The 25878-nt window shown below is 48.2% G+C and overlaps 1 protein-coding gene across 1 annotated transcript in view; it reads left to right on the top strand.

Moving 5' to 3' along the window:
- mei4 (meiosis-specific, MEI4 homolog (S. cerevisiae)) overlaps nucleotides 1–22147 on the top strand; it is a 103802-nt gene extending 81655 nt beyond the window's left edge. Inside the window, exon 5 of the mRNA XM_034079048.1 lies at nucleotides 21725–22147. Coding sequence (XP_033934939.1) covers nucleotides 21725–21964 — 240 coding nt within the window. The 3' untranslated portion in view covers nucleotides 21965–22147. The remainder of the gene's footprint in view (nucleotides 1–21724) is intronic.
- The last annotated feature ends 3731 nt before the right edge of the window (nucleotides 22148–25878 follow it).

Here is a 25878-nt window from a genome sequence, read left to right as displayed (position 1 = left end):
ATTGCCCTGTCTCTTTTGCCCTCTGCTCTTGTATTTTCTGAGATGCCCTCTCGTCGTGCTCCAGGCGACAGCGTTCGTTCAGCCTCGTGCTTTTACATAATGTTTGTCCTTGAGGCCGACATGTTTCTAAAAAGTGCGAAGGCTCCGTGCTGCAGAAACTTTTCTAACTCCTGGACCTCCGGAAAGTCCAAGATTGACTCTGTGGTGCACCATGCTGTTTGTCTTTCTCTGTGTCCATGCAGATATCACACACTTTAAAGGCCACCTATCAAGCTGGATTGGAAGCATGTATTGTCGCCATACCGACACAAAACATGTCTGTGAAGTTATTTAAAAGATCCCCCGCTGCAGCCACGCCTCATGCTGCTCACAGCCCTCTGTTCCAGCCTGTGGAAGAGGAGGCGGAGCTAATGCCTGATCAGAATTCTACCGGAGATAAAGTTAAATTCTGCTGTGATAAAACGCCATCCTGTTCTAAACCACATCAAGGATTCTCTCTGAAACAGTAGGAGCTCAAAGGCTTTCTCTCTTGCGGGTTCATCACGAGGTGAGTTCCTTTATGTCCTGCTTTTTAAACACGCGCTCTCCAGCACAGGTTAGCTCTGAGGGTTAGCATGCTAATGTAAACAAAGACGAGATTACGTCCAAAACACGTCCGGCATTGTTTCTGTGGCGGCTCAATCCCAGTTACGTTTGAGTCGCCGAGAGGCTAAACTTGGCTCTGAACGGTGACGCGTCTTGAAGAGAAAGTCCATATTGAAGCCAGATAGTTTTAAGAATATTTAATAAACAAAATCAAAACATAGTAACTATGGACAACACGGTCAACAGAAAAATGACAGCACAAGCTCGCCCTCCGTCATGGACACGAAACAGGTGACTTAAATAGACGAACCACACCCATGTGACGATTACCGGAAGTGCTCAACAAACAAATAAAAGTGACGTAAACAAATAATAATACAAATAATGAACTTGGGCTAAGTAGCATTATGGCACCTGCAGTTTCTGATAGCAACTCTCTGTGGGTCCGCCGCCGATTTGTCGTCGGATCGGCAGCGAATCTGTATCCGCTTGTTGTAGCTCCGTTTTAAAAGATTTGGGTACGGAGGAAAATGTGTTGATGTAGAGAAGACATAAAAACGTTTGCATGATAGGTCCCCTTTAAGTTATCTTTAAAAGCACCGGTAAACCTTAGATACACTACATTGCATTTAGCGGACGCTTTTATCCAAAGCGACTTACAATAAGTGCGTTCGACCAACAAGGTAAAATAATTAAATAGCTCAAATAAAAGCAGCGGCAAAAATAAAAGTCTTCAGCCAATAAATCAAAGTTCCATATGCATCGTGGCCTCAGTGCGGCCTTAGGGAGACGTCACAGCGACACGGCATCGTTAGCGTGGCCCGCCATGCAGAAACACCCGGATGTTGACAAGCAAGCCTCTATCGCGACTTTTGGTTCACTTTAACACGTTTTTGTGGAGAATACGAAGATTTGTTCAGTTCTTGTCAAGGAGCTGAATATTACATTACATTACATGACATTACATTACATGACATTACATGACATTACATGACATGACATTACATTACATGACATTACATTACATGACATTACATGACATTACATGACATGACATTACATTACATGACATTACATTACATGACATTACATGACATTACATGACATTACATGACATGACATTACATTACATGACATTACATGACATTACATGACATGACATTACATGACATTACATGACATTACATTACATTACATGACATTACATGACATTACATTGCGTGACATTGCATGACATTACATTACATTACATGACATTACATTACATGACATTACATGACATTACATTACATTACATTACATGACATTGCATTACATTACATGACATTACATGACATGACATTACATTACATGACATTACATTACATGACATTACATGACATTACATGACATTACATGACATGACATTACATTACATGACATTACATGACATTACATGACATGACATTACATGACATTACATGACATTACATTACATTACATGACATTACATGACATTACATTACATGACATTACATGACATTACATGACATGACATGACATGACATTACATTACATGACATTGCATTTAGCTAATAATAATAATAATAATAATGGGTTCCATTTATAAAGCACTTCATATTTGAATTCAAATCCCGAAGTGCTACAAGTAGTGAGCATGAACAGTATAAATAAACATTACACAACACGGTAGAATTAATAAAAAAGCAATAAAAATAATAAATAAATAAAAGGGGGATAAAAAGGTCTAGGCTCTTTTGAAGAGATGGGTTTTGAGGCCTTTTTAAAAAGCCTCCACGGTCTGTGGTGTCCCATGTGGTTCTGGAGAGCGTTCCACAGGCTGGGGGCAGCCGAGCAGAAGGCCCGGTCTCCCAGAGCACGGAGCTTAGTCCTGGGGGGTTTGAGGAAGTTGGAGGTGCTGGAACGGGTGGTCCCTGAGCTGAGGCTTTTATCCAGAGCGACTCACAATAAGTGCGTTCGACCAGGAAGACACAACCTTGAAGAAAACAGAATCATAAAGTGCATCAGGTTTCATAGAGCCAAGCATTTCAAGTGCTGCTCAACTGGCTTTAGAGGAGCCAGTCCTTTGTTAGTATATAAGTGCTTTGTTAGTAGTTCTATCCTCGAGGTGGAGTCGAAGGAGATGAGTCTCAGTCTGGAAGGTGTGTGAGCTTTCTGCTGTCCTGATGTCAGGGAGCTCGTTCCACCATCTTGGAGCCAGGACAGCAAACCCACGTGTTCCTGCTGATGGGAACTTGGGTCCCCCTCGCAGCGAGGGTGCAGCGAGTCGTTTGGCTGATGCAGAGCGGAGTGCACGTGCTGGGGTGTACGGTTTAACCATGTCCTGGATGTAGGAAGGGCCAGATCCATTCGCAGCATGGTACGCAAGCACCAGGGTCTTGAAGTGGATTCTAGCAGTTACCGGAAGCCAGTGGAGGGAGCGGAGGAGCGGCGTGGTGTGGGGACATTTAGGAAGGCTGAAGACCAGACGAGCCGCTGCATTCTGGGGGAGAGAGGTCGGATGGTGCATGCAGGCAGACCAGCAGGAGGGAGACGACGGGAGCGACACTACGTTAAGTGGACTTTAGGAAATGTTGTATTCGCTGCTGACGAGCCTCAGGAACTAAAAGGCTCCACTCTACGAGGAGCTTCAGTAGAAATCTGCATAAAGCCGCTGCAGCCTGTAAATAGGATACGCTCCGCTGCGCCAGTTAGACTGACACCCTGTTCGAAATAAATCACGACGCAGTAAATCCTTTAATTCCCAAACACTCGCAGCTTCATTTCGTGTTTGTTCGTATTAAGTGGATCATGCGACGACACTGGTGCAGTGTGACGGGGAGTCTCTGCTGCCGTGCGTGGACAGAAGACCTCGAAGAAGCTCGTCACGCTGAAATATACCGTCTTATTGACAGCTGCTGAATTAACGGCCTGTATTTAAAATGTCTCTTAACGGCAGTTCTTCAGCTGATGAGTGCAGACCTGTATTCATGCTATCCAGAGCAGTTTCTCCATTAACGTCTGATCGGAGCCGTTCAGCCCTTTTCCACGCTCGCCTCCCATCGGGTCCTTCTGTCGAAACGCTTATAATCACAACCTTTTACGGCACTATCACGTAATGTCAGTGGTTCTCAAATGTTTTTCAATCATGTTCCCCCTTTGAAAAATAGATCCAGCCAAGCCCCCCTGATCAGCGCAGACAAAGCCTCTATGAAGAGGCACAGCGCGGCACCATCAGGGTCTGAGTCATTCAAACAACCGTAACTGAGAAACACTTAAATGTACTTTTCAAATGTTTACAATCCGTCACTAAATTCATGGAAACCAATTTTAACATCGTGCGATAACACAGAGACGACATGAGCTGCTTTGAACTGATGTTTTTAATAAGTTGTTCTTAATGTCGTGAAACATGAGCTCGAGCTTCACTGAGGATCCTTGTCTTTCTGACAGCGAGGCACCTGCAGTTATTACACACGGCTCAAACTTCCTTACTTTTCCTAAAATTGGTATATATATCTATCTATTTATTTATTTACTTCGGGGCGTGGGGAACGAAGAGAAGAAAATATATGAGCATTTTATGAGCATGGGATTTTGACCCCTCATATAAACATATGCATAATGCTGCGCTATACTCTGCGGCCACACGCCGTTGCCAAGCAACGCTTATTGTTTAGGTCCTTTGATAAGCAGGCAGTCATATAATTAACTAGAACTAGCTAGATCTGATGGATTTGAACATAAACGCGAGTGAAGTCTGACCGGACGAGAGAGAGATCAGATCAGATCAGCTGCCGGAGAACACGCAGCTCTGCCTGATTGAGCAGAGCAACATACACTAAGAGTTCAACCGAACACACTCAGCTAGCTCATCTGCTCTGGAACTAGCTACACTAGCTATACATATATGTATTCTTTGCTGTCGGGTCACTCACTACAGGTTCAGCGAGCTGCAGGAGCCTGACGGGCTGCAGGAGAGGGAGAGAGAGCCGTTTGTTGTTCCCATTTTATTATCCAGAGTTTCTGTAACCTTGAAGAAAGTAGTTCCTCTCCTATCAGCAGTTTGTTTAAATGCATTGCTTATGTTTTTTTTTTCATTAACACAAAATAAATCTCACGTACCCCCTGCAGTACTCCAACGTACCCCCAGGGGTCCGCGAACCCCCATTTGAGAACCGCTGGTCTGAGCTATGAGAATATGTATTCTGCAGGGATGTGACATGAATCTAAGAATAGTTGATAAAAGTATTAAAAGTTGATAAATCAATTTAGCGAAAATTAAGGCTATTAAAAAGTATTAAAAAGTATTAAACGGCATTCTCCAAACTATTACGAAGTTCCACAGCAACGACAACATGAAACAGCCTTTAATTTACTGCAACGACATGTCGGGAAAGCCCTCAAGACGGCCCCATGCGTAGCGCGCCGTAAAATGCTGCTTCTTATTTTAAGTTTCGTTGCCTTGCTCCGCCTGGGGGGGGGGGGGGGGGTCCGAGGGGCCCACAGGCTCTAGACTCGCCACTGTCGATGGGGATCAAAGCTGTCCGGTCCCACGTGCTAAGTGCTAGCCAGAAAGCCGCGGCGTTTAAGTCCCGACTCTCCCGATAGCCAATCCGTGCCTCCCCTGACGGCACGTCGCTGACACACACCGCTGCAGACTCGAAGTAAAGTCAACGCATATCGACCCTAAATATAGTCTATATTAAGAACGACAACATTAAGACAAAGGGAAATGAGATGGAAATTGAATCTCGCGGAAATGTCTTCAGAGAAAAATAAGTTTGAAGACTTTGGATGAAAGAAAAATGTTCTTCCGAGTCTTTTGAACAATTTGAAGACGGACGAAAGTTCTGACGCGGTTTCTCAGAAGAACTTTGAAGTGAGGCTGCAGCTCTCTCTGTTCGGAGGGGAGACAAACTCTAATGCGTATCGTCCACCTCCCAGTGTATCGTCCCCCTCCCAGTGTATCGTCCCCCTCCCAGTGTATCGTCCCCCTCCCAGTGTATCGTCCCCCTCCCAGTGTATCGTCCCCCTCCCAGTGTATCGTCCACCTCCCAGTGTATCGTCCCCCTCCCGGTGTATCGTCCCCCTCCCAGTGTATCGTCCCCCTCCCGGTGTATCGCCCACCTCCCGGTGTATCGTCCACCTCCCGGTGTATCGTCCCCCTCCCGGTGTATCGTCCCGGTGTATCGTCCCCCTCCCGGTGTATCGTCCACCTCCCGGTGTATCGTCCACCTCCCGGTGTATCGTCCCCCTCCCGGTGCATCGTCCACCTCCCGGTGTATCGTCCACCTCCCAGTGCATCGTCCACCTCCCAGTGTATCGTCCTCCCAGTGTATCGTCCACCTCCCGGTGTATCGTCCCCCTCCCGGTGCATCGTCCACCTCCCGGTGTATCGTCCACCTCCCAGTGCATCGTCCACCTCCCAGTGTATCGTCCTCCCAGTGTATCGTCCACCTCCCGGTGTATCGTCCCCCTCCCGGTGCATCGTCCACCTCCCGGTGTATCGTCCACCTCCCAGTGTATCGTCCACCTCCCAGTGTATCGTCCTCCCAGTGTATCGTCCACCTCCCGGTGCATCGTCCACCTCCCAGTGTATCGTCCTCCCAGTGTATCGTCCACCTCCCGGTGCATCGTCCACCTCCCGGTGCATCGTCCACCTCCCGGTGTATCGTCCCCCTCCCAGTGTATCGTCCACCTCCCGGTGTATCGTCCCCCTCCCGGTGTATCGTCCCCCTCCCGGTGTATCGTCCCCCTCCCAGTGTGTCGTCCACCTCCCAGTGTATCGTCCCCCTCCCAGTGTATCGTCCACCTCCCAGTGTATCGTCCCCCTCCCGGTGTATCGTCCCCCTCCCGGTGTATCGTCCCCCTCCCGGTGTATCGTCCCCCTCCCAGTGTATCGTCCCCCTCCCAGTGTATACCTCCCAGTGTATCGTCCACCTCCCAGTGTATCGTCCCCCTCCCAGTGTATACCTCCCAGTGTATCGTCCACCTCCCAGTGTATCGTCCCCCTCCCAGTGCATCGTCCCCCTCCCAGTGTATCGTCCCCCTCCCAGTGTATACCTCCCAGTGTATCGTCCACCTCCCAGTGTATCGTCCACCTCCCAGTGCATCGTCCACCTCCCAGTGTATCGTCCACCTCCCAGTGCATCGTCCACCTCCCAGTGCATCGTCCACCTCCCAGTGTATCGTCCACCTCCCAGTGTATCGTCCCCCTCCCAGTGCATCGTCCACCTCCCAGTGTATCGTCCACCTCCCAGTGTATCGTCCACCTCCCAGTGTATCGTCCACCTCCCAGTGTATCGTCCCCCTCCCAGTGTATCGTCCCCCTCCCAGTGTATCGTCCACCTCCCAGTGTATCGTCCACCTCCCAGTGTATCGTCCACCTCCCAGTGCATCGTCCACCTCCCAGTGTATCGTCCCCCTCCCAGTGCATCGTCCACCTCCCAGTGTATCGTCCACCTCCCAGTGTATCGTCCACCTCCCAGTGTATCGTCCCCCTCCCGGTGTATCGTCCCCCTCCCAGTGTATCGTCCCCCTCCCGGTGTATCGTCCACCTCCCAGTGTATCGTCCCCCTCCCGGTGTATCGTCCCCCTCCCGGTGTATTGTCCCCCTCCCAGTGTATACCTCTCAGTGTATCGTCCACCTCCCAGTGTATCGTCCCCCTCCCAGTGTATCGTCCCCCTCCCGGTGTATCGTCCCCCTCCCGGTGTATCGTCCCCCTCCCAGTGTATACCTCCCAGTGTATCGTCCACCTCCCAGTGCGTCGTCCACCTCCCAGTGCATCGTCCACCTCCCAGTGCATCGTCCCCCTCCCAGTGTATCGTCCACCTCCCAGTGTATACCTCCCAGTGTATCGTCCACCTCCCAGTGTATCGTCCACCTCCCAGTGTATACCTCCCAGTGTATCGTCCACCTCCCAGTGTATCGTCCACCTCCCAGTGTATCGTCCACCTCCCAGTGTCTCCCAGCTGCATGTCCCTTTTTAAATTAAGAGTCATAATAATTACACCGGGCCTTTAATCTATATGCAGATATGATTGATACGTCATAAACTAAACCACGTTGCAGGATTTCTGCTCATTAAAACCGTAAAATTACATAATGTGTGACAGTCATATTTATAACCAAGGCAAATGGTGCGTTCAGGTGCTCCTCCGCGCAGTGGGAAGTTTCTGAATCTGACTTTGGTGCTTTTATGAGCTACCAAGAACGAGTTAGAGGCACTATTCTGCTGTGTGTGTGTGTGTGTGTGTGTGTGTGTGTGTGTGTGTGTGTGTGTGTGTGTGTGTGTGTGTGTGTGTGTGTGTGTGTGTGTGTGTGTGTGTGTGTGTGTGTGTGTGTGTGTGTGTGTGTGTGTGTGTGTGTGTGTGTGTGTGTGTGTGTGTGTGTGTGTGTGGGGTTAAAGTGTGGTGTTGTTGTCACATGCTGTCAGCTCTGTGAAAAGCGTAGCCTGGAGGAATACCTGACAGCCATCTGGCTTTTACTTTTCCTTTCGACATCTCACACACACACACACACACACACACACACACACACACACACACACACACACACACACACACTCAGTGAAATGCCCTAGCGTCTGTTTAGCTTACTTTAATGACTAATGGCGTGCGTAGTCTAGAACAGCGGTTCTCAAACCCTTTTCGAACATGTCGCCCCTTTGAAAAATAAATTCAGCCAAGTAGGAACTGAGAAACACTTAAATGTACTTTTCAAATGTTTACAATCCGTCACTAAATTCATGGAAACCAATTTTATCATCGTGCGATAACTCAGAGACGACATGAGCTGCTTTGAACTGATGTTTTTAATAAGTTGTTCTTGATGTCGTGAAACATGAGCTCGAGCTTCACTGAGGATCCTTGTCTTTCTGACAGCGAGGCGCCTGCAGCTATTACACTTGGAATATGTGTAACTCTGTTCATATAAAACCCACACGGCTCAAACTTCCTTACTTTCCCTAAAATTGGTATATATATCTATCTATTTATTTATTTACTTCGGGGCGTGGGGAACGAAGAGAAGAAAATATATGAGCATTTTATGAGCATGGGATTTTGACCGCTCATATAAACATATGCATAATGCTGCGCTATACTCTGCGGCCACACGCCGTTGCCAAGCAACGCTTATTGTTTAGGTCCTTTGATAAGCAGGCAGTCATGTCATTAGCTAGAACTAGCTAGATCTGATGGATTTGGACGTAAACGTGAGTGAAGTCTGACCGGACGAGAGAGAGATCAGATCAGATCAGCTGCCGGAGAACACGCAGCTCTGCCTGATCACAGCTCCCCCGCTGTGACGGAGCGCTGAGCTACATACACTAAGAGTTAAACCGAACACACTCAGCTAGCTCATCTGCTCTGGAACTAGCTACACTAGCTATACATATATGTATTCTTTGCTGTCGGGTCACTCACTACAGGTTCAGCGAGCTGCAGGAGCCTGACGGGCTGCAGGAGAGGGAGAGAGAGCCGTTTGTTGTTCCCATTTTATTATCCAGAGTTTCTGTAACCTTGAAGAAAGTAGTTCCTCTCCTATCAGCAGTTTGTTTAAATGCATTGATGATGTGGTTTTTTTCATTAACATAAAATAAATCTCACGTACCCCCTGCAGTACTCCAACGTACCCCTAGGGGTCCGCGAACCCCCATTTGAGAACCGCTGGTCTAGAAGCAACACACCCAAGCAACATGGCTTTAGTTTGAATCATTCACATTTTGTTTTTGACTTTTTATGCTTTTTCTTTTGGACCTTGAACTCAGCGTGTGCGCTGGAAACAATCAGACCGTCACAAGAGACTAAAACCGCTTCTGTACATCTTCAGCCGTTGCAAAACCCCTCCAGACTCTTCACAGTACTGGGATTCATCATTTAGATAAACAACAATATGCATTATGTGATATGTTTCATGTTCAACAGCCTATCACAGGGCGTCAAACTCAATTTCACCACAGTCCACATGATGGTTGCACTCAAAGGGCCGGTTGTAACTTTATGACTATATAAAAATACATATATATATATTAGTGCTGTCAAAATTATCGCGTTAACGGCGGTAATTAATTTTTTGAATTAATTGCGTTAAAATATTTAACGCATTTAACGCATGTGCAGAATGGCCCGCCCCATACGTGCCCCCAGTGGCAGCGCCAGGGTGTGGCTGGGGTAGGCTACACCCATACCAAGAGATGGCTTAGCCCCACCATGAGACACGATGTTAGAGTAAGCAGAATAAAGTCTGCCAACTCGCGCAGAGTAAACTGCACAGACAGACGTTAGTCAGATTGATTTCAGTAGCCACGGTTTTGAAAACTTTTGTCACGTAGTGATCGTCTTCTCAATAGAACATCTTTGATAACGGCGTGGTGTTGTTGCAGGAAGTCCCGACGGAGAATACTCTTGCTGTAGTTCAGGGCAGAGCCATATAATAGTAATCATATGGCTCTGGTACAGGGGTGCACATAACTGGTACGCAGGGTATGTGCGTAATCGGAAATGCGTACCGTCACTTGTGTCACAAAGCGCATTTGCGTACCGACGTACTTGTGAAGCTTTTCCAGAAGGCGGTTCGATCCCCGGACGACAGAGTCGGTCTCCGTGTGCACAGACAGGGCTGCTGTTAACGTCGGTCTGTACAACGGAACTGAGCCAAAACTACGCCAACCGTCTGCGGAGGGAGACTCCCCCCTTCACTGGAGAACTGCGCTAAAACAGCTGATCACAACGTGCACACTCTGTGGTCACGAAGTACTCCACTAGCCCCCCCCCTCTGTCGACTTTCCTGAAGTACTCCCCCGTTGATAGAAATCAACACGTACGAATTAAGACCCCACGGTTTGATGATTGATAGGTGTGTGGGCTGTCTTTCATTTTGACACGCAGACATTTTTTATAATAAACATAGATACTGTGTTAAATGGATATATCCGCCGTCTTTCATTTATCTTTCCATTCCCAACAATATACATAAAGAAATGGCATATTTTAGACATAGTTCGAATGGTGATTAATCTGATTAATTCATTTTTAAGCTGTGATTAATCTGATTAAAAATCGTAATCGTTTGACAGCCCTAATAAATATATATAAAATAATGTATTATATGACATTATTGCCTCTGCATTGGATTATTATGGGATAGGGTAATAACTTCATAATTAACTGCGTCTGAAAGCAGAAGTCTAGGGCAAATAATTGCAAGTCTCTTCAGTGAGAATGTCACAAAATGATTTAAAAAGAAAATCCAAATTCTGAAGAAACAAGTCACAAAAAAAAAGTGACATTTTGAAAAAAAGGTCAAATTCTGTCCAATTTGAGATGCATTGTGGGACATGTAGTTTATGGGCAACGTGCTTCTGTAAATCGGCATGTAACCGTATAATAAACATATTATATTCTTTCAGAGCTGTTGTGGGCCACAGAAAATGAAGTCACGGCCGGATTTGGCCCCCGGGCCTCGAGTTTGACACCCCTGGCCTATCGGATGCATGCAAGTGAAATCCCCCAAAAACTGCACAAATGACACGTGTTACGACCGGCTCGTTGGCCGCAACAGGACAGTCCAAAGAGAGACGCTCAAAGTCTCCAAAAGTCACGGCACTTTATTTGCAACACCAAAAAACAGGAGAGGACGGACGAGGGGGAAGCATCACGGAGCGAGTCGCCTGGAGAGAGTCCTGGCGGCCCTGTGACTCCGGGCTGAAGTCGCACCTCGGCTCCGGCCAGGTGTCCCCGCCGATCGGCCTCTTCAGCTCCTCCCCATCGCGGGACCTGCAACACACTCACAGGCTCTGGGGACAGGTCCAGGAATTAGTCCGCATTAGCGCTTCCTGTCCGCTGGTTCTGGAAGGCAATGGCTTTCTGATTGAGATTTTGCATCTGTATATTTCCAGTGTAACGATTCAGATTTCTGTACAAATGGAGCTAATTGCTTTATATAACTGCATTGTGCGTTGGACGCCAGCAACGAGAACAACTTTTAGACGATTTAGAATTAATTTGTACTAGGGCCGGGACTTTAACGCGTTAATTAAGATGAATTAATTACACAAAAATTAACGCGTTAAAAAAATTAACGCATTTTAATCGCACTTATTTTCGCGCAGCGGAACGTTTCTCACTGGATGAGTTTCAGGCGTACCGATTATACTGGAGCACCAACTAACGTTCATGACTTCAGCATGGGACTTCAAACAACAACAAACCACGGTGAGCAATAGTCAAACATGAACGAACAAGCTGATGAGACGCCTTGGTCGCCCCGTGGATGGGACATCTTGTTTTAAAAAACGGACGGATGGAAGCGTCGATAAGAGCCGCAGCACATCAAGCCTAAAGTATCACCTAAATGCAAAGCATGTAGCAGCTAGCATGTAGCAGCTAGCGTGTAGCAGCTAGCATGTAGCAGCTAGCGTGTAGCAGCTAGCATGTAGCAGCTAGCATGTAGCAGCTAGCATGTAGCAGCTAGCGTGTAGCAGCTAGCATGTAGCAGCTAGCGTGTAGCAGCTAACGTGTAGCAGCTAGCGTGTAGCAGCTAGCGTGGACGTTAGCCCGACTCCGAGTGCAAGGAACCACACCCTGACCCAACCCACACTCAACCAGACGACTGGTCTCAGGGCCAGGATGAGTCAGTCCACGTCTGAGAGAATAACCAGCTCCCTGGCTCACTGGACTGCACTCGACTGTCGACCACCTGGAGTCACATCCATGTGGAAACTGCTTCTCCCTGTCCTCAGGTCAGATATGTATCTTTGATTAAAAATGCGATTAATTTCGATTAATTAATTACAAAGCCTCTAATTAATTAGATTAATTTTTTTAATAGAGTCCCGGCTCTAATTTGTACTGAAAAACACTACAATGATTTTCTCCCTCTGGTCTCGGGTCAGATTTATATTTAGTAAAACTATTTTAAAGCGTGTCTCGGCTTAGATGTTGTTCAACTATCATGCAACAAATGGATGGATTACTTTATATCACTGTGACCTAAAGATGTAACGTCACATGTTTCATATGTTTGACGCCAGCAACGAAGAAGAAGATTTTGAAAGGATTTGTGTTGAAAAATCCGTATTTTTGCAAACGCTACTGCAGAGTGAAGATCGTCTGCCGCTCCCCTCTCCCTCTGGTCTCGGATCAGATTTAGATTGAGTTCAAACTATTTTAAAGCGTGTCTCTGCAGCGGAAAGTGTCCTCTCGTGTTGAGCTGCAGGACGTTGAGGGAATCTCTGACACATTTAGCGTTTCAGAGTTCACAGCTGTCCGTTTGGAGGCTGCCGGTTGTTAAGGTGGCAAGCCAACAAACAGACGAAACGATGAAGATGAAGGAAGCTGTCAGGAGGAAGAAAGAGACCTTATAGTCTCCCAGAGGAACTCCTGAATCAGGTGGAGAGGAGCTGGAAGACGGCAGCTGTGTGGAAAATGTAGATATCAAATACCATTCATTATATAAATCAAATCAAAATGTATTATAGCCCCAAATCACAAGAAATGCCTCTCAGGCAGGGGCGGGGAACCTCCGGCCCCCGGGCCGTATACGGACCACGAGACCATTTGGTGTGGCCCTCGAGGTAATTTATAAACACACGCAAAAAATGAAAGAAATCTAGACCGCAAAATAATTAAACAAGCAAGTGCCTGTTTTTCCTGGCCACGGTCAGGGTCCTTGAACACAACACGAGCCTAACGTGTCATCACGTGGTATATGTCTCGTCTGACAGGGGTGCAGTTCTGCCGGAGAGTAGCCAGTAGCCAAATCAGCTCTGTGGTCTTGAAGCGCTTGGGAATAACCCACAGTAGAGTATGAGAAGAAAACAGGGGGTTACGTATTGTAACCCTAGTAATTTAAGCACAGGCGGAGCCCTCTACTGGACTCTATGGGTACTACTCTCTATCATGCTGTGCGTGCTTTCACCTACTGAGTTTTACGTAAACGTAGCCGGCCAATCGGGGCGAGCCTACCTGAATGCGCGCGCAGGCCCACAGTATATAAGGCGGCTACACCCGCAGCCCATTATGCTATACACTCTTCAGCGAGCGGACTAGGAAAGACAGGGCCTCCAGGTAGAGGGCTCCGCCTGTGCTTATATGACTAGGGTTACAATACGTAACCCCCTGTTATATTTCACACAGGCTCCGCCCTCTACTGGACTCTATGGGTACAGTGGGCGGAGCCCCGATGCATACACGCCCTGTCATCCACCAACATCGGCCCACCACACCGTCCCTGACCGGCTTTTGGCTAACATCCATTGCATCCCCACTTCCTCCCATCCGGTTGTAACCGCAGAGAAGCCGGGGCCGCAATTCGGATAAGGCACACTCACACACGCCTACCTTGTGTAGAGTGTGCATGGAAAAGATCTGTGCGGATACTCTACCGCGCACCATGTTCCCCAGGTCCCTCAGGAGCATGGGGGGGGGGGGGGGTCAAACACCTGCTGACCCACAGCCACCCCCCCTCTCACCAGTCGTGCGTTGCCTCGGCAAGCACCGACGACGAGAAGGAGCCAGACATGTCCAGGAGATAACATGTTATGAAGGAGCCTGGCGTAGACCAAGACGCCGCCGTGCATATGTCTTCTACTCTCACGCCGCTGAATAAGGCTGTTGACGCAGCCACAGCCCGTGTAGAATGCGCACGGCCCCCCGTGGGGAGGGCTCTCCCCGCCCGTCCATAGGCATGTGTAATGCACCCGCAGAGCCATCCTGCTAGGCGCGTCTTGGAGAGAGCTGTTCCAGCCACCCCATCCCCAAAGCACACAAACAGCTGTTCAGTGCGTCTGCGCCCGCACTGGGCAGAGGAGGTGCAGCTTAGCCTCCCTGGTCCCAACATGGGGATTAAAGCCACCGAACTGAATAGCCCTTGATCTGAATGAACTCCTCATACTCTTAGGAGTAAAGGAGGGGTTCGGCCGAAGTCAAGGCAAGCAGCAATGCTGTCTTCCATGACGGTCCCTTCAGGGAGGAGAGCTCCAGAGCCTCGAGCACCAACGGCAGGTCCCACTGTGGGGCGGAGGCGTGCACTACTGGGCGCTGCCTCCTGACCCCCTGCAAAAACCGCGTCATAAGCGGCTGACTGAAGGCTGACCTGCCTCCAAATCCCTCATGGCAGCTGCATACACCTTGACTGTGGCATGAGCCAGCCCCCTGTCCACCAGTACCTGTAGGTAAGAATAGGGCCCAGCGTGCACGACAGAGGTCTAGACTGCTTCCTTCACACCATCGCCGGAATCCCGCCCACTTTGGCCTGTAACTGGCTGTGGTGGATTCTGCTCTCGCTGCTTGGATAGTCTGAATAACGTTGTCCGACAGCCCCACCTGTCTCAGCCCGTCCCTCTCAGGAGCCTGGAGAGGTTGGCCCAGAGGGGGGAACGCCCCTATGCCCCTGCTTCCTGAGACAGCGCCCCCCAGACCTGAGGAATCCCCCAGGCCTGGCCCACCATCATCTGTGTTACCCCACGGCGCCAGGCGGCGATCTGGGGCCACCAGGATGACTGACAGCTGCTCCCGCCTCACCCTCTCCAGGAGGGGGGGGGGATACGGCGCAGCGGTGGAAAGGCGTAAAGCAGCTTCCTCGGCCATGGCTCGTGTGCAAATGCGTCGACCCCCAAGGGCGGACTGTCCCACCGGGCCAGGGAGAACCACAGGTCCACCTCTGCTCTCCCGAACTGAGTCCAGACCTGCTTCACCACCTCCGGGCGAAGCCTCCACTCGTCTGGCAGGGGTCCGCCTCTTGACATGCGGTCGGCCCCCCCGTTCTGCCGCCCGGGATGTGCAGGGCCCTTAGAGACAACACAATCTGTGACACCCACAGCCACAGGTTCTCTGCTGCGGTCAACAAGGCCATTGAGCGGACTCCGCCCTGCCTGTTGATGTACGCCGCACTGCGGTTGTCGCTCCTCACGAGCACATGTGTGCCCTGTATTAAGGGTGTGAAGTGCTGTCGGACCAGCATCACTGCTTGCAGCTCCAGAGGCCAGCAACCACCCACAGCTCTCTCTATGCACGCCCCCCCCCATCCTGTCACCGACGCGTCTGTGAAGACTGTGATGTAGGAGGTCACTTGCCCCAGTGGAGCTCCCCTCCGCAGATTCTCTGGGGACCCCCAGAATCGGAGGTTGCTCTCTACTGAGGGGGGGATGGTCACCAGGCGCCGTTTGTGTCTTGAGATCTAAACGAAGGCCGGTAAGCCACCTCATGCAGGAGTCCGAGTGGCACTACGGAGTGAGCAGCCGTCCTGAAACCCAAGGTCTGCATGATGGTCAAAGCTGTCACTGTTGCCCCCTGACGCAGCCTGCAGACCGCCCGTAACAGGGCCGCCTGCCTGCTTTCTGTCAGGGTGGCCCGTAGTCTGCCTGCATCGAGCACCACCCCCAGATATCTACCTGCTGGCGAGGTGTGGGGGAGCTCTTCTTCCAATTGATCGCAAAACCGAACTTGGTTAGATGAAGGATCAACTGGGCTGTGGAACATTGCCCATTCCCTGGACCTGGCCGTGACTACGAGGTCGTCCAGATAAAAGAACATGCCATGGTCGCGCAGCGGCTGCAGCGCCGTGGCTGCAGCGCCGTGGCCACACATTTGCTGGACGTGCGTGGGGATAGGGAGTAGCCGAACGGCAGCCTGTTGTACTCGTAGGCTACCCCCTGGAAGGCAAACCGCAGATACTTCCTGTGTTTCGGGGCAATTTCGACATGAAAGTAAGCGTCCTTCAGGTCGATAGTTGTAAACCCATCGCCTCCAACACCTTTTTCATAGTCAGCATGTGGAATGTGCCGGTTCAGGCCTCGGAGATCCAGAATGGGCCTGAATTCTCCTGTTTTCTTGGGAACCAGAAAATACAGGGAATAATGCCCCTTCTCTCCGTCTTGAGGCTGCACCACAGACACCGCCTGGTTCTGCACCAGGGCCTGAACCTCTGCTGAGAGGAAACCCATCTCCTCCTGGGATGACAGAGTTGCCTCTCGTATGCCTCTGAATGGAGGAGGGATGCTGTGGAACTGGAGTGAATAACCCAGCCTCAGTGTCCTGTCCATCCACTCTGTTAACACACAACTGTTTCTCCATTCCCCATAACAATGTGCCATCCGCTGTGGAGCTGTAGCTATAAAGCTGTGATACTCCCTGGTGGCCCTCTCCGCCGTCAAACCCTCCATAAAAGGACGTTTGACCCGGCTGACACAGAAAGGGCCGTTTTTCAATAATGCATTTTTCACCCAGAGAAAAAAATCTGGATGAGCTGCTTTCTTTCCTCCTCCAAGCGGCGAAAGCGCTGTGTTACCGCGGTAACAGAGCCCTGCCGTGGATATGGGGGCTCCCAGGAGATCGTTACGGTCCGACCTGGACAATGCCGTGAGCCCCAACCACACATGTCCTGACCCCACTGTGGCTAGGGACATCACACGGCCAGCTGCAGCCGCCACACCGTTCACCAGATTATTAATCTGTCCGATGCAGCGTTCTGTATAATCGCCCGGGTCGCCCTGAGGCGAGGGGGCGGAGGTTTCTGGTTGCGGGGTAATTAGTGAAACCCCCAACACGCCCAGGTTGTTGGCCGCCGCGGCCATCTGAGCCCCGAGGCGGAATATCTTATCTAGATACTCCAGCGCCTCACGAGGCAGCGGGGGCAGGGGCCTTCTCCCCTCTGCCCAGCCAGCTGCCTGGGGAAGCAGATGGGCCGCCAGGCTCTCATCTAAGGGGGACACACCGGGACACGCTGAGTCCTGTTGGCCCTCTAACTTGAGCAACCCCGTCATGCCGGCAACCGCAGCTCTCGCTCTGAGAGGTTGCCGCCACGTCGCCTCCACACACTGCCATACTTCCGGCAGCCGGGGCGAGACAAAAGTCGGCTGGTCCGGGCCATAACACCCCTGACGGAGTCGGCTCACCGGTCTGGGTGGTAGCGGCGGAGGAAACGCCAGGCCCGCACGCTCCGCTGCCATGGCCATCACCAGCGGAAAATCCTGTCGAACAGATCTGCCAGAAACGTCTGACAGCGAAAAATCTTCCTCATCTTCTTCCTCCTCGACAAGCGGAACATCACGGCTTGTCGGGAGTGCGAAGACAAAAGGCACCTCTCCGTCCTCCTCGTCCATCTCCACCGCCATGCCTCGGTCCTCTGGATCGTCCTCTGGCTCGTCCTCAGGAACGGCATATTTTCCCATGGTCCAGGCGATGCTGTCGTCGGATCCGTGGAAGCGCCCGACAGGCACTGCAGGTCGGGGAACGTCCACCACCCTCCATGGCGTGGTCGGCCCCCAAACATTCAAAGCAGAACCGGTGTGGATCCGCGCCCGCAATCAAGCCAGGGCAGCTGGGGCATGGACGAGCTTCTTGTAACGGTGAGTCCATTTTCTTAATCTTCGTTTCGTTTTTTTAACTCTTCGGTTGTCCGCTCGCTGAAGAGAAAAAGGATGTAGCCGCCTTATATACTGTGGGCCTGCGCGCGCATTCAGGTAGGCTCGCGCCGATTGGCCGGCTACGTTTACGTAAAACTCAGTCGGTGAAAGCACTCACAGCATGATAGAGAGTAGTACCCATAGCGTCCAGTAGAGGGCGGAGCCTGTGTGAAATATAACAGCACATCTCAGGAAATGATATAGGTGTTTTACAATGGTTTGAGAAGCATTTGGTTTAAGCATATAAGGATATAATAAAAATGTCCACTACATTCTCCCCTTTTGATCATACTTGATCAATAAAAAACAAATGACAGGATAGACTGATATAACACATCAATGAATACACTTTTTGTGGAGGACAGACTCCAATATAAGGTAAGCATAAGAGAGGAGGGTACACATGATTATATTGTAGTGTCGACCCCAGACTCTTCTGATTCTAGCTGGTCTATCTCACTGTGACGCAAAGGATTGTCGTGTAATGGAATAGCAGTGTACTGAACGAAAGCTGAGGATACCATGCTGGAAACGCACTTCTTCAGTATTGGGATAATCAAACAGGTACAACTGATTAATAGGCCAAACATGATCGCCAGAGGTGTCACTATACTAGCCAGCCATGCTTCCCACCCCCCGATGTAAGCCAGGACCACCAGTCCCAGCCACCTGCGTTGGATGTGTCATCCGCTTTTATGTCGGCTAACAGGTTGTTGAGATGCAGCGCGGTGTCAGTGATGTTCTTGGTGGCGTCGGGAATGTAAGTGCAACAGGAGTCACCGATCACATGACACAGGCCACCCCTAGAGGCTATTATGAATGGGGGCAATGCCTGGAAGCCTTGCGTCGTCTCGTACGTGAGGTTCTCTAGCCGGACGTGTAAGGTATCTATTTTATGGGCATTGTTTGCTGTACCCCACCATGGAACAGGCCGCCCATGAATTTAGCTCAGGGGGGTCAAACTCAATTTCATCACGGGCCACATTCGCATTATGGCTGCACTCAAAGGGCCGATTGTAACTTTAAAGCCTATATCAAAATACATATACAAATATTTAATATATATAAAATAATGTATTATTACATTATTGCCTCTGCATTGGATTATTATCGGATAGGGTAATAACTTCATAATTAACTACGTCTGAAAGTAGAAGTCTGGGGCAAATAATTGCAAGTCTCTTCAGTGAGAATGTCACAAAATGATTTTAAAAGAAAAGGCAAATTCTGAAAAAAAAAAAAGTAATATTTTGAGAAAAAAAAGTCTAAATCTGAGAAAAAAGGCATATTTTCAAAAAAAAGACAAATTCTGAGAAAGTAGCATGTAACCGTATAATAAACATATTATATTTTTTGCAAGCTCTTATGGGGCCACAGAAAATGAAGTCGCGGGCCGGATTTGGCCCCCGGGCCTTGAGTTTGACACCCCTGATTTAGCTCCAGCGGACGTCAGATCTCTTTTTACCTTGTGGTGGTCGGGGTGTTGGAACTCTGGGTAATGATGTGTCGTGTACATTGAGGACGTGAGGACAGTGACTGCTGGATTCAAATCCACTAGAGTGCATGTACCTATCCAGAGGGGAGCCAGAACTTGATAGAGCTTGTCGCCGCACAACCAAACGTAATCTTGTGGCGCGCTAAACCCAGCATCACTGGGCCACGCCAGTTGGAGGGAAATATGGTTGACATCAGGGAATGCTACGTTAGCAAGGATTCTTCCAGGGGCACCGGATATGCGACAATACGAGATATTGTAAGCACTTTGAACTCCAGGGACAAAATGTGTCCGACTTGTCTGATCCAGGATCACAAAAAATGGGATTTCAAAATCAGATCCAGGATCAGACAAGTCGGACACATTTTGTCCCAGGAGTTCAAAGCAATTCAGGATAGGATCAGCCTGATCCAGATTACGACTTTTCAAGATGACTAGATCCTGAATATCAGTGCTTTAATCCGACCGAGCGCCATCTAGTGGACATGAACAATACTACAAGGAAGACAAGAGACCACATTGCAGACTTCTATTGTCCGCACTTACTTCTGAAAGGTGAGGACAGATGATGGACCTTTTTTTTGTTGAAGATATTTTTACTTTAATCTAAATTACATTTGTGATTGACAATCTTTGCTGTGATACTTTTATGAGCATAAACATTTATGTCATCAACATTTGGTTGAAAACAAAATAGGCCACAAACGTGGGCAAAAAATGGAAAATAAAATGTATTTCCCATGAAGGCTAAAAATTGTGTATTATTTCAGTTAACAAACTTTGCCATCTTATTTATATTGAAACATATTTTTAAATAAATGGTACAGTACATGTTGCTCTGGTAATCCACTGGAAACCCACCCTCTGGTGGGATCAGGATAATCCAGTTCTTTGGTTTTGAACTCCCCAAAATCCAAATCTGATCGGATCAGATAGGGATTAAAAGTTGATGACCAGGGCCCAGGAGTTCAAAACTTGTAATCCCTATCTGATCAAATCAGATTTGGATTTTGGGGAGTTCAAAACAAAAAAGCAGGATTAGGATCACTTTGATATCCGATCAGATCAGGAAATCCAATCCAAGCTTTAATCTGGATCAAATCTTCTAAACGGGTTCAAACCGACAAAGAACTGGATTATCCTGATCCCACCAGAGGGGTGGGTTTCCAGTGGATTACAGAGCAACATGTTCTGTACCATTTATTTAAAAATATATTTCAATTTAAATTAGATGGCAAAGTTTGTTAACTGAAATAATACACCATTTTTAGCCTTCATGGGAAATATATTTAATTTTCCATTTTTTGCTCACGTTTGTGCCTGTTTTGTTTTCAACCAAATGTTGATGACATAAATGTTTATGCTCATAAAAGTATCACAACAAAGATTGTCAATCACAAATGTCATTTAGATTAAAGTAAAAATATCTTCAACAAAAAAAAAGTCCATCATCTTTCAGAAGTAATTGCGGACAATAGATGTCTCTGCTGGAACTGCTACCCCCGCGACCTGACCACGGATAAACGGAAGAAGATGGATGGATGGATGGATGGAGATGTCTCTGCAATGTGGGCTCTTGTCTTCCTTGTAGTATTGTTCATGTCCACTAGATGGCGCTCGGTCGGATTAAAGCACTGATATTCAGGATCTAGTCATCTTGAAAAGTCGTAATCTGGATCAGGCTGATCCTATCCTGAATTGCTTTGAACTCCAGGGACAAAATGTGTCCGACTTGTCTGATCCTGGATCACAAAACATGGGATTTCAAAATCTGATCGGATCTGATTGAGATTAAACGTGTTGAACTCCTGGGCCCTGGACATCGTGTGAGCAAAAAGTCAGAATCTTGAGAGAAAATGTCAGACTTTTTAGGAAAATTTCGATTTGAGGAACAGTCAGAATTTGAGATTTTGAGAGAAAGTCAGAATTTCTTTTGTCTGTATGTGATGACTCCTTCCATCTGGAGAGGATCAGAAACACATGGATCCTGAGATTGAAGCTCACGCCGGGGACCAGGGAATATTAACATTTTGAGAAAAAGTCAGAATCTTGAGAGAAAATTTCAGACTTTTTAGGAAAATTTCGATTTGAGAGAAAGTCATAATTTCTTTTTTCTGTATGTGATGACTACCTACATTCCTGAGAGGATCAGAAACACATGGATCCTGAGATTGAAGCTCACGCCGGTGATATTCTTCGAACAGATTGGATTAAATACCTCCTTCTCTTTCAGGGGCAGGCAGAGTTTCCCGTGGACGAGCACCAGAACTCCTGCTATCTGTTCTGGGTCGTGGAGTACCTTCTGCAGGACTCTGACATACCAATGCGCTTGGAGGAGGCGACGGAGAAGACCGTTTTCCTCCGTCACCTGGAGCGAGCCTTCCAGCTGTCGGATGAGTTTCCTCTGTTTGTGATCTGCATGTGGCGGATCCGAAGCCTGCTCACCGCCGCCGACACAGACGCAAACATCTAACTTTAGTCGAATACTGTTCAGATACTCGGCAGCACTCGAAGCTAGTGGAATGATTGTGTATTTTAAGCGGATTTTTCTGTACATGAATTTTTTTTTTGACACTGTATACGATGAATTTCAACCAATACGTTTTGTGTTTTATTCACACCTCTGCTTTCACTGCACACGTGTATCGTCACAAACATCTGCAAAGCAAAATAAACAAGTTGATGCCGTACACCGTGTGTTATGCAACAATATTTGACCTGAAGGGAAGGAAAGTCGTTCCGGGAAAACTGACATTAAAGGAGAATTTGAAGGGATTCAGACTAAAGGTCGACATCGAGGATTCTTTCTCCGTTTACGCTTAAAAAAAAAGGAGTGTTCTTTAAAGGACACGGCCGTTTCTACTGATCATAGTTCCGTTGTTGACTAGAATAGATTTATATTGTGCAATGTTCCAAACCCTCTGTTACGTTGCCTCCTAAACTAGGGGTGCAAAGGGAAGTAACAAAACACAAGAATAACCGGGCGAGAGAAAAAGGAGAGGAAACTGACTCTGAAGCCACAAAGTGATGTTTAATTAACCAACGATAGTTATACACTCGAGCACATCTCCTAATAGTTAGCAAAATACAGGTTAACAGCAGGTCTCACACAGAGCCAGGGACACTCCACATGCAGCCCGAGGAGAAGGAGAGAGAACACTGCAGCCTTCCCCAGGTCCTTTATAGAGGCCCTGATTGAGGATTGGGAGCACCTGGGGAGAGGCTGCACCCGGGGAGAGGCTGCACCCGGGGAGAGGCTGCACCCGGAGAGAGGCTGCACCCGGAGAGAGGCTGCACCCGGAGAGAGGCTGCACCCGGGGAGAGGCTGCGGAGGAAAAATGGTTATAAGAAAAAAAGAAAATCATAATTTGAAAAATTATTGATTCGAAAATAATATGATGCAGTACTATTATATCTGGGTGTGTGTGTGTGTGTGTGTGTGTGTGTGTGTGTGTGTGTGTGTGTGTGTGTGTGTGTGTGTGTGTGTGTGGTGTGTGTGTGTGTGTGTGTGTGTGTGTGTGTGTGTGTGTGTGTGTGTGTGTGTAACGAGCCATTTTGTGTGCGCGAGAGAGAGAGCGCACCGGTACCGGAGATCGTTGTTGTTAGCTTCTGGTGCTAGCGAGCTACGCTAACGGATATAAGGAGTTGTTTCAACAGCAAGCTGGAGGAGAGTCCTCTCCTGTCAGACTGAGAGACTCCGTGAACCAAAGGACTCTCAGCGTTATCTCAGTGGGTCTCAAACGGTTTGGTCACCATTAATGTAAACAATTATTTCCAAGGCACACGTTTATATGATCATTATAGTTATAAAAAAATAGAGAGAATAAATGAAAAGCAGGTATGAAATACTATATGGCAGTAAAACAAGAATAAAGTTTAAAAAGAAAGTGGTTTGTAAAATATCCATAAAGAAAAAGTAAATCTGCTTCCAGTTCTGTTTCATCTGGTGTTGAGAGATGTTTCCATAGGTCTCTCATGTTGCTCTCAAAGTGACCAGATTGATGCTTTAACTTCAATATTTTAAAATCAATCTTCCCGGGGAGCATGCCCCGGACCCCCCTAGAGGAGGTGAGGACCCCCCTAGAGGAGGTGAGGTCCCCCCGATGTGAGGTCCACACACCACCTATAAAAATAGCACTTGACCCCTGCTTACACCTATATGCCGCGAGCTGATTATCGAGCCTTCATTGTCACACTGTGTATCTTCGTGGGGAGTGCTGCAGTAGAACGTTCCTCTGTAGCGCCCGGGGCATTAATGGGAAACCCAAAATGTCTGAGCACCCTCTATGAAACGTCAAGCTACCCCACAGCACCCCCAAAATAAATCTCTCGGATTGGATGGCCTACCTGCCTGTCAGCCTTCCATCGGGGCACAAACTGATCTCGTGCCCTCATTGGTCATGTGCGCGTTCGTGTGTGTTGGAGGAGGGGCTCTGTGAGGAAGTGGCAGATTTTCTCCGGTTGTGTATTTTCAAATTCTAGCGATCTCGAGCCGGTTTCTCAAACGTACCTACCCCACCTTTAAGTTTATTTTGTTTTGATTTACCTTTATTAATGCATGTTTCTGTTTCAGTGAGAGGTGTGCTTTGCTCAGGCGAAGGGGGCGGGGCTAAGGCTTTAAGTTGGAGGTGTGCTTTGCTCAGGCGAAGGGGGCGGGGCTAAGGCTTTAAGTTGGAGGTGCGGTGTGTGAGGGCAGCAGCAATACCGTCATTGACATGCAGACGCAACCTTATACTTAGTCAAAAACAGATTATCAGGATCTGCTGTTTAAGTTTATGTTAAATATTGTTTTCGTATTTTGTTTTGCTGGAAATAAACGTTGAAAAGCAACCGAAACGTCCAGTGGATTGTGTTCTGCGAGTCTGACACGGCTTCCCAGGCCAAGCTCTACATGCGGCCAAGAACAATAGCTTTTGAGTTGAAGGCTACAAGACAAACTTTTGGAGATTTTGGCCACTACAATTAGTCAATGACGGTATTGCTGCTGCCTGCTGCTCTCCCGCCACACACCGCACCTCCAACTTAAAGCCTTAGCCCCGCCCCCTTCACCTGAGCAAAGCACACCTCCAACTGAAACAGAAAAATTCATTAATAAAGGTTCCAAATAAATCAAAACAAAATAAACTTAAATGCGGCTCCTACACACCTTTCAGAAGAACGTTCTGGGAAACAAAATAAAACTTCCCGCTGAAAACATTCCTAGAAAAATGATTGTAATATTCTCAGAATGTTTTTAGAACCAAATATTTCTAGCTGGGTATTCAAAAAAGAAAGAGACGAGTGTGCGATACAGGGAGAGAAACACAGAAGAAGAGACGAGTGAGCGATACAGGGAGAGAAACACAGAAGAAGAGACGAGTGTGCGATACAGGGAGAGAAACACAGAAGAAGAGACGAGTGTGCGATACAGGGAGAGAAACACAGAAGAAGAGACGAGTGTGCGATACAGGGAGAGAAACACAGAAGAAGAGACGAGTGTGCGATACAGGGAGAGAAACGCAGAAGAAGAGACGAGTAAGCGATACAGGGAGAGAAACACAGAAGAAGAGACGAGTGTGCGATACAGGGAGAGAAACACAGAAGAAGAGACGAGTGAGCGATACAGGGAGAGAAACACAGAAGAAGAGACGAGTGTGCGATACAGGGAGAGAAACACAGAAGAAGAGACGAGTGTGCGATACAGGGAGAGAAACACAGAAGAAGAGACGAGTGTGCGATACAGGGAGAGAAACACAGAAGAAGAGACGAGTGTGCGATACAGGGAGAGAAACACAGAAGAAGAGACGAGTGTGCGATACAGGGAGAGAAACACAGAAGAAGAGACGAGAGAGCGGCAGAGGAGAGTGAACAGGCGAGTTAGCGGCAGACAGTGCCCGTTTCTCAATCTCGAGGATGCTGGCTTGGTAGTCGCATACTTCCAAGTCACCTCCTTCAGAAACGACGCAAGTATGCTTCCAAGCCAGCTTCGGAAAACGAAGAAGAATGGAACAGGCTAACAAGTGTGCCACTCTCTCTAACGGTTTCAACATAAACTCTAACGGAAATAAATACCTCACGATGTCTTAGTATCTAATTATGAACTCGCTTTACTTTCAGGAACACATTTTTGGTGATAACAAATTTAACAAAGTCACATATTTACCAACACGTGTTCTACGCCACTAAATACTTACATTTCAATGTGTGCTGCGTCGGGTCAGCCATTCTCCGCAAGGGTTTTTGAAATTGGTCCGTGCGCAAAGCATTGTGGGGATTTTAAGGACGCGAAGTCTACCCATGTGCAACCTCGAAATTTCCCCCAAACCAAGGACGCGGCCTCGGTGGAATTCCAAGTGTGCTGGAGATTGGAACAGTACTTCAGCGGAACTCGATGACGTAGCATCCTTG

Source organism: Pseudochaenichthys georgianus, unplaced genomic scaffold, assembly GCF_902827115.2.
Source record: "Pseudochaenichthys georgianus unplaced genomic scaffold, fPseGeo1.2 scaffold_537_arrow_ctg1, whole genome shotgun sequence".
Classification (NCBI taxonomy): domain Eukaryota; kingdom Metazoa; phylum Chordata; class Actinopteri; order Perciformes; family Channichthyidae; genus Pseudochaenichthys; species Pseudochaenichthys georgianus.
Note: the sequence above shows the minus strand (reverse complement) of the source record. Positions and strands in the feature narration are given on the sequence as shown.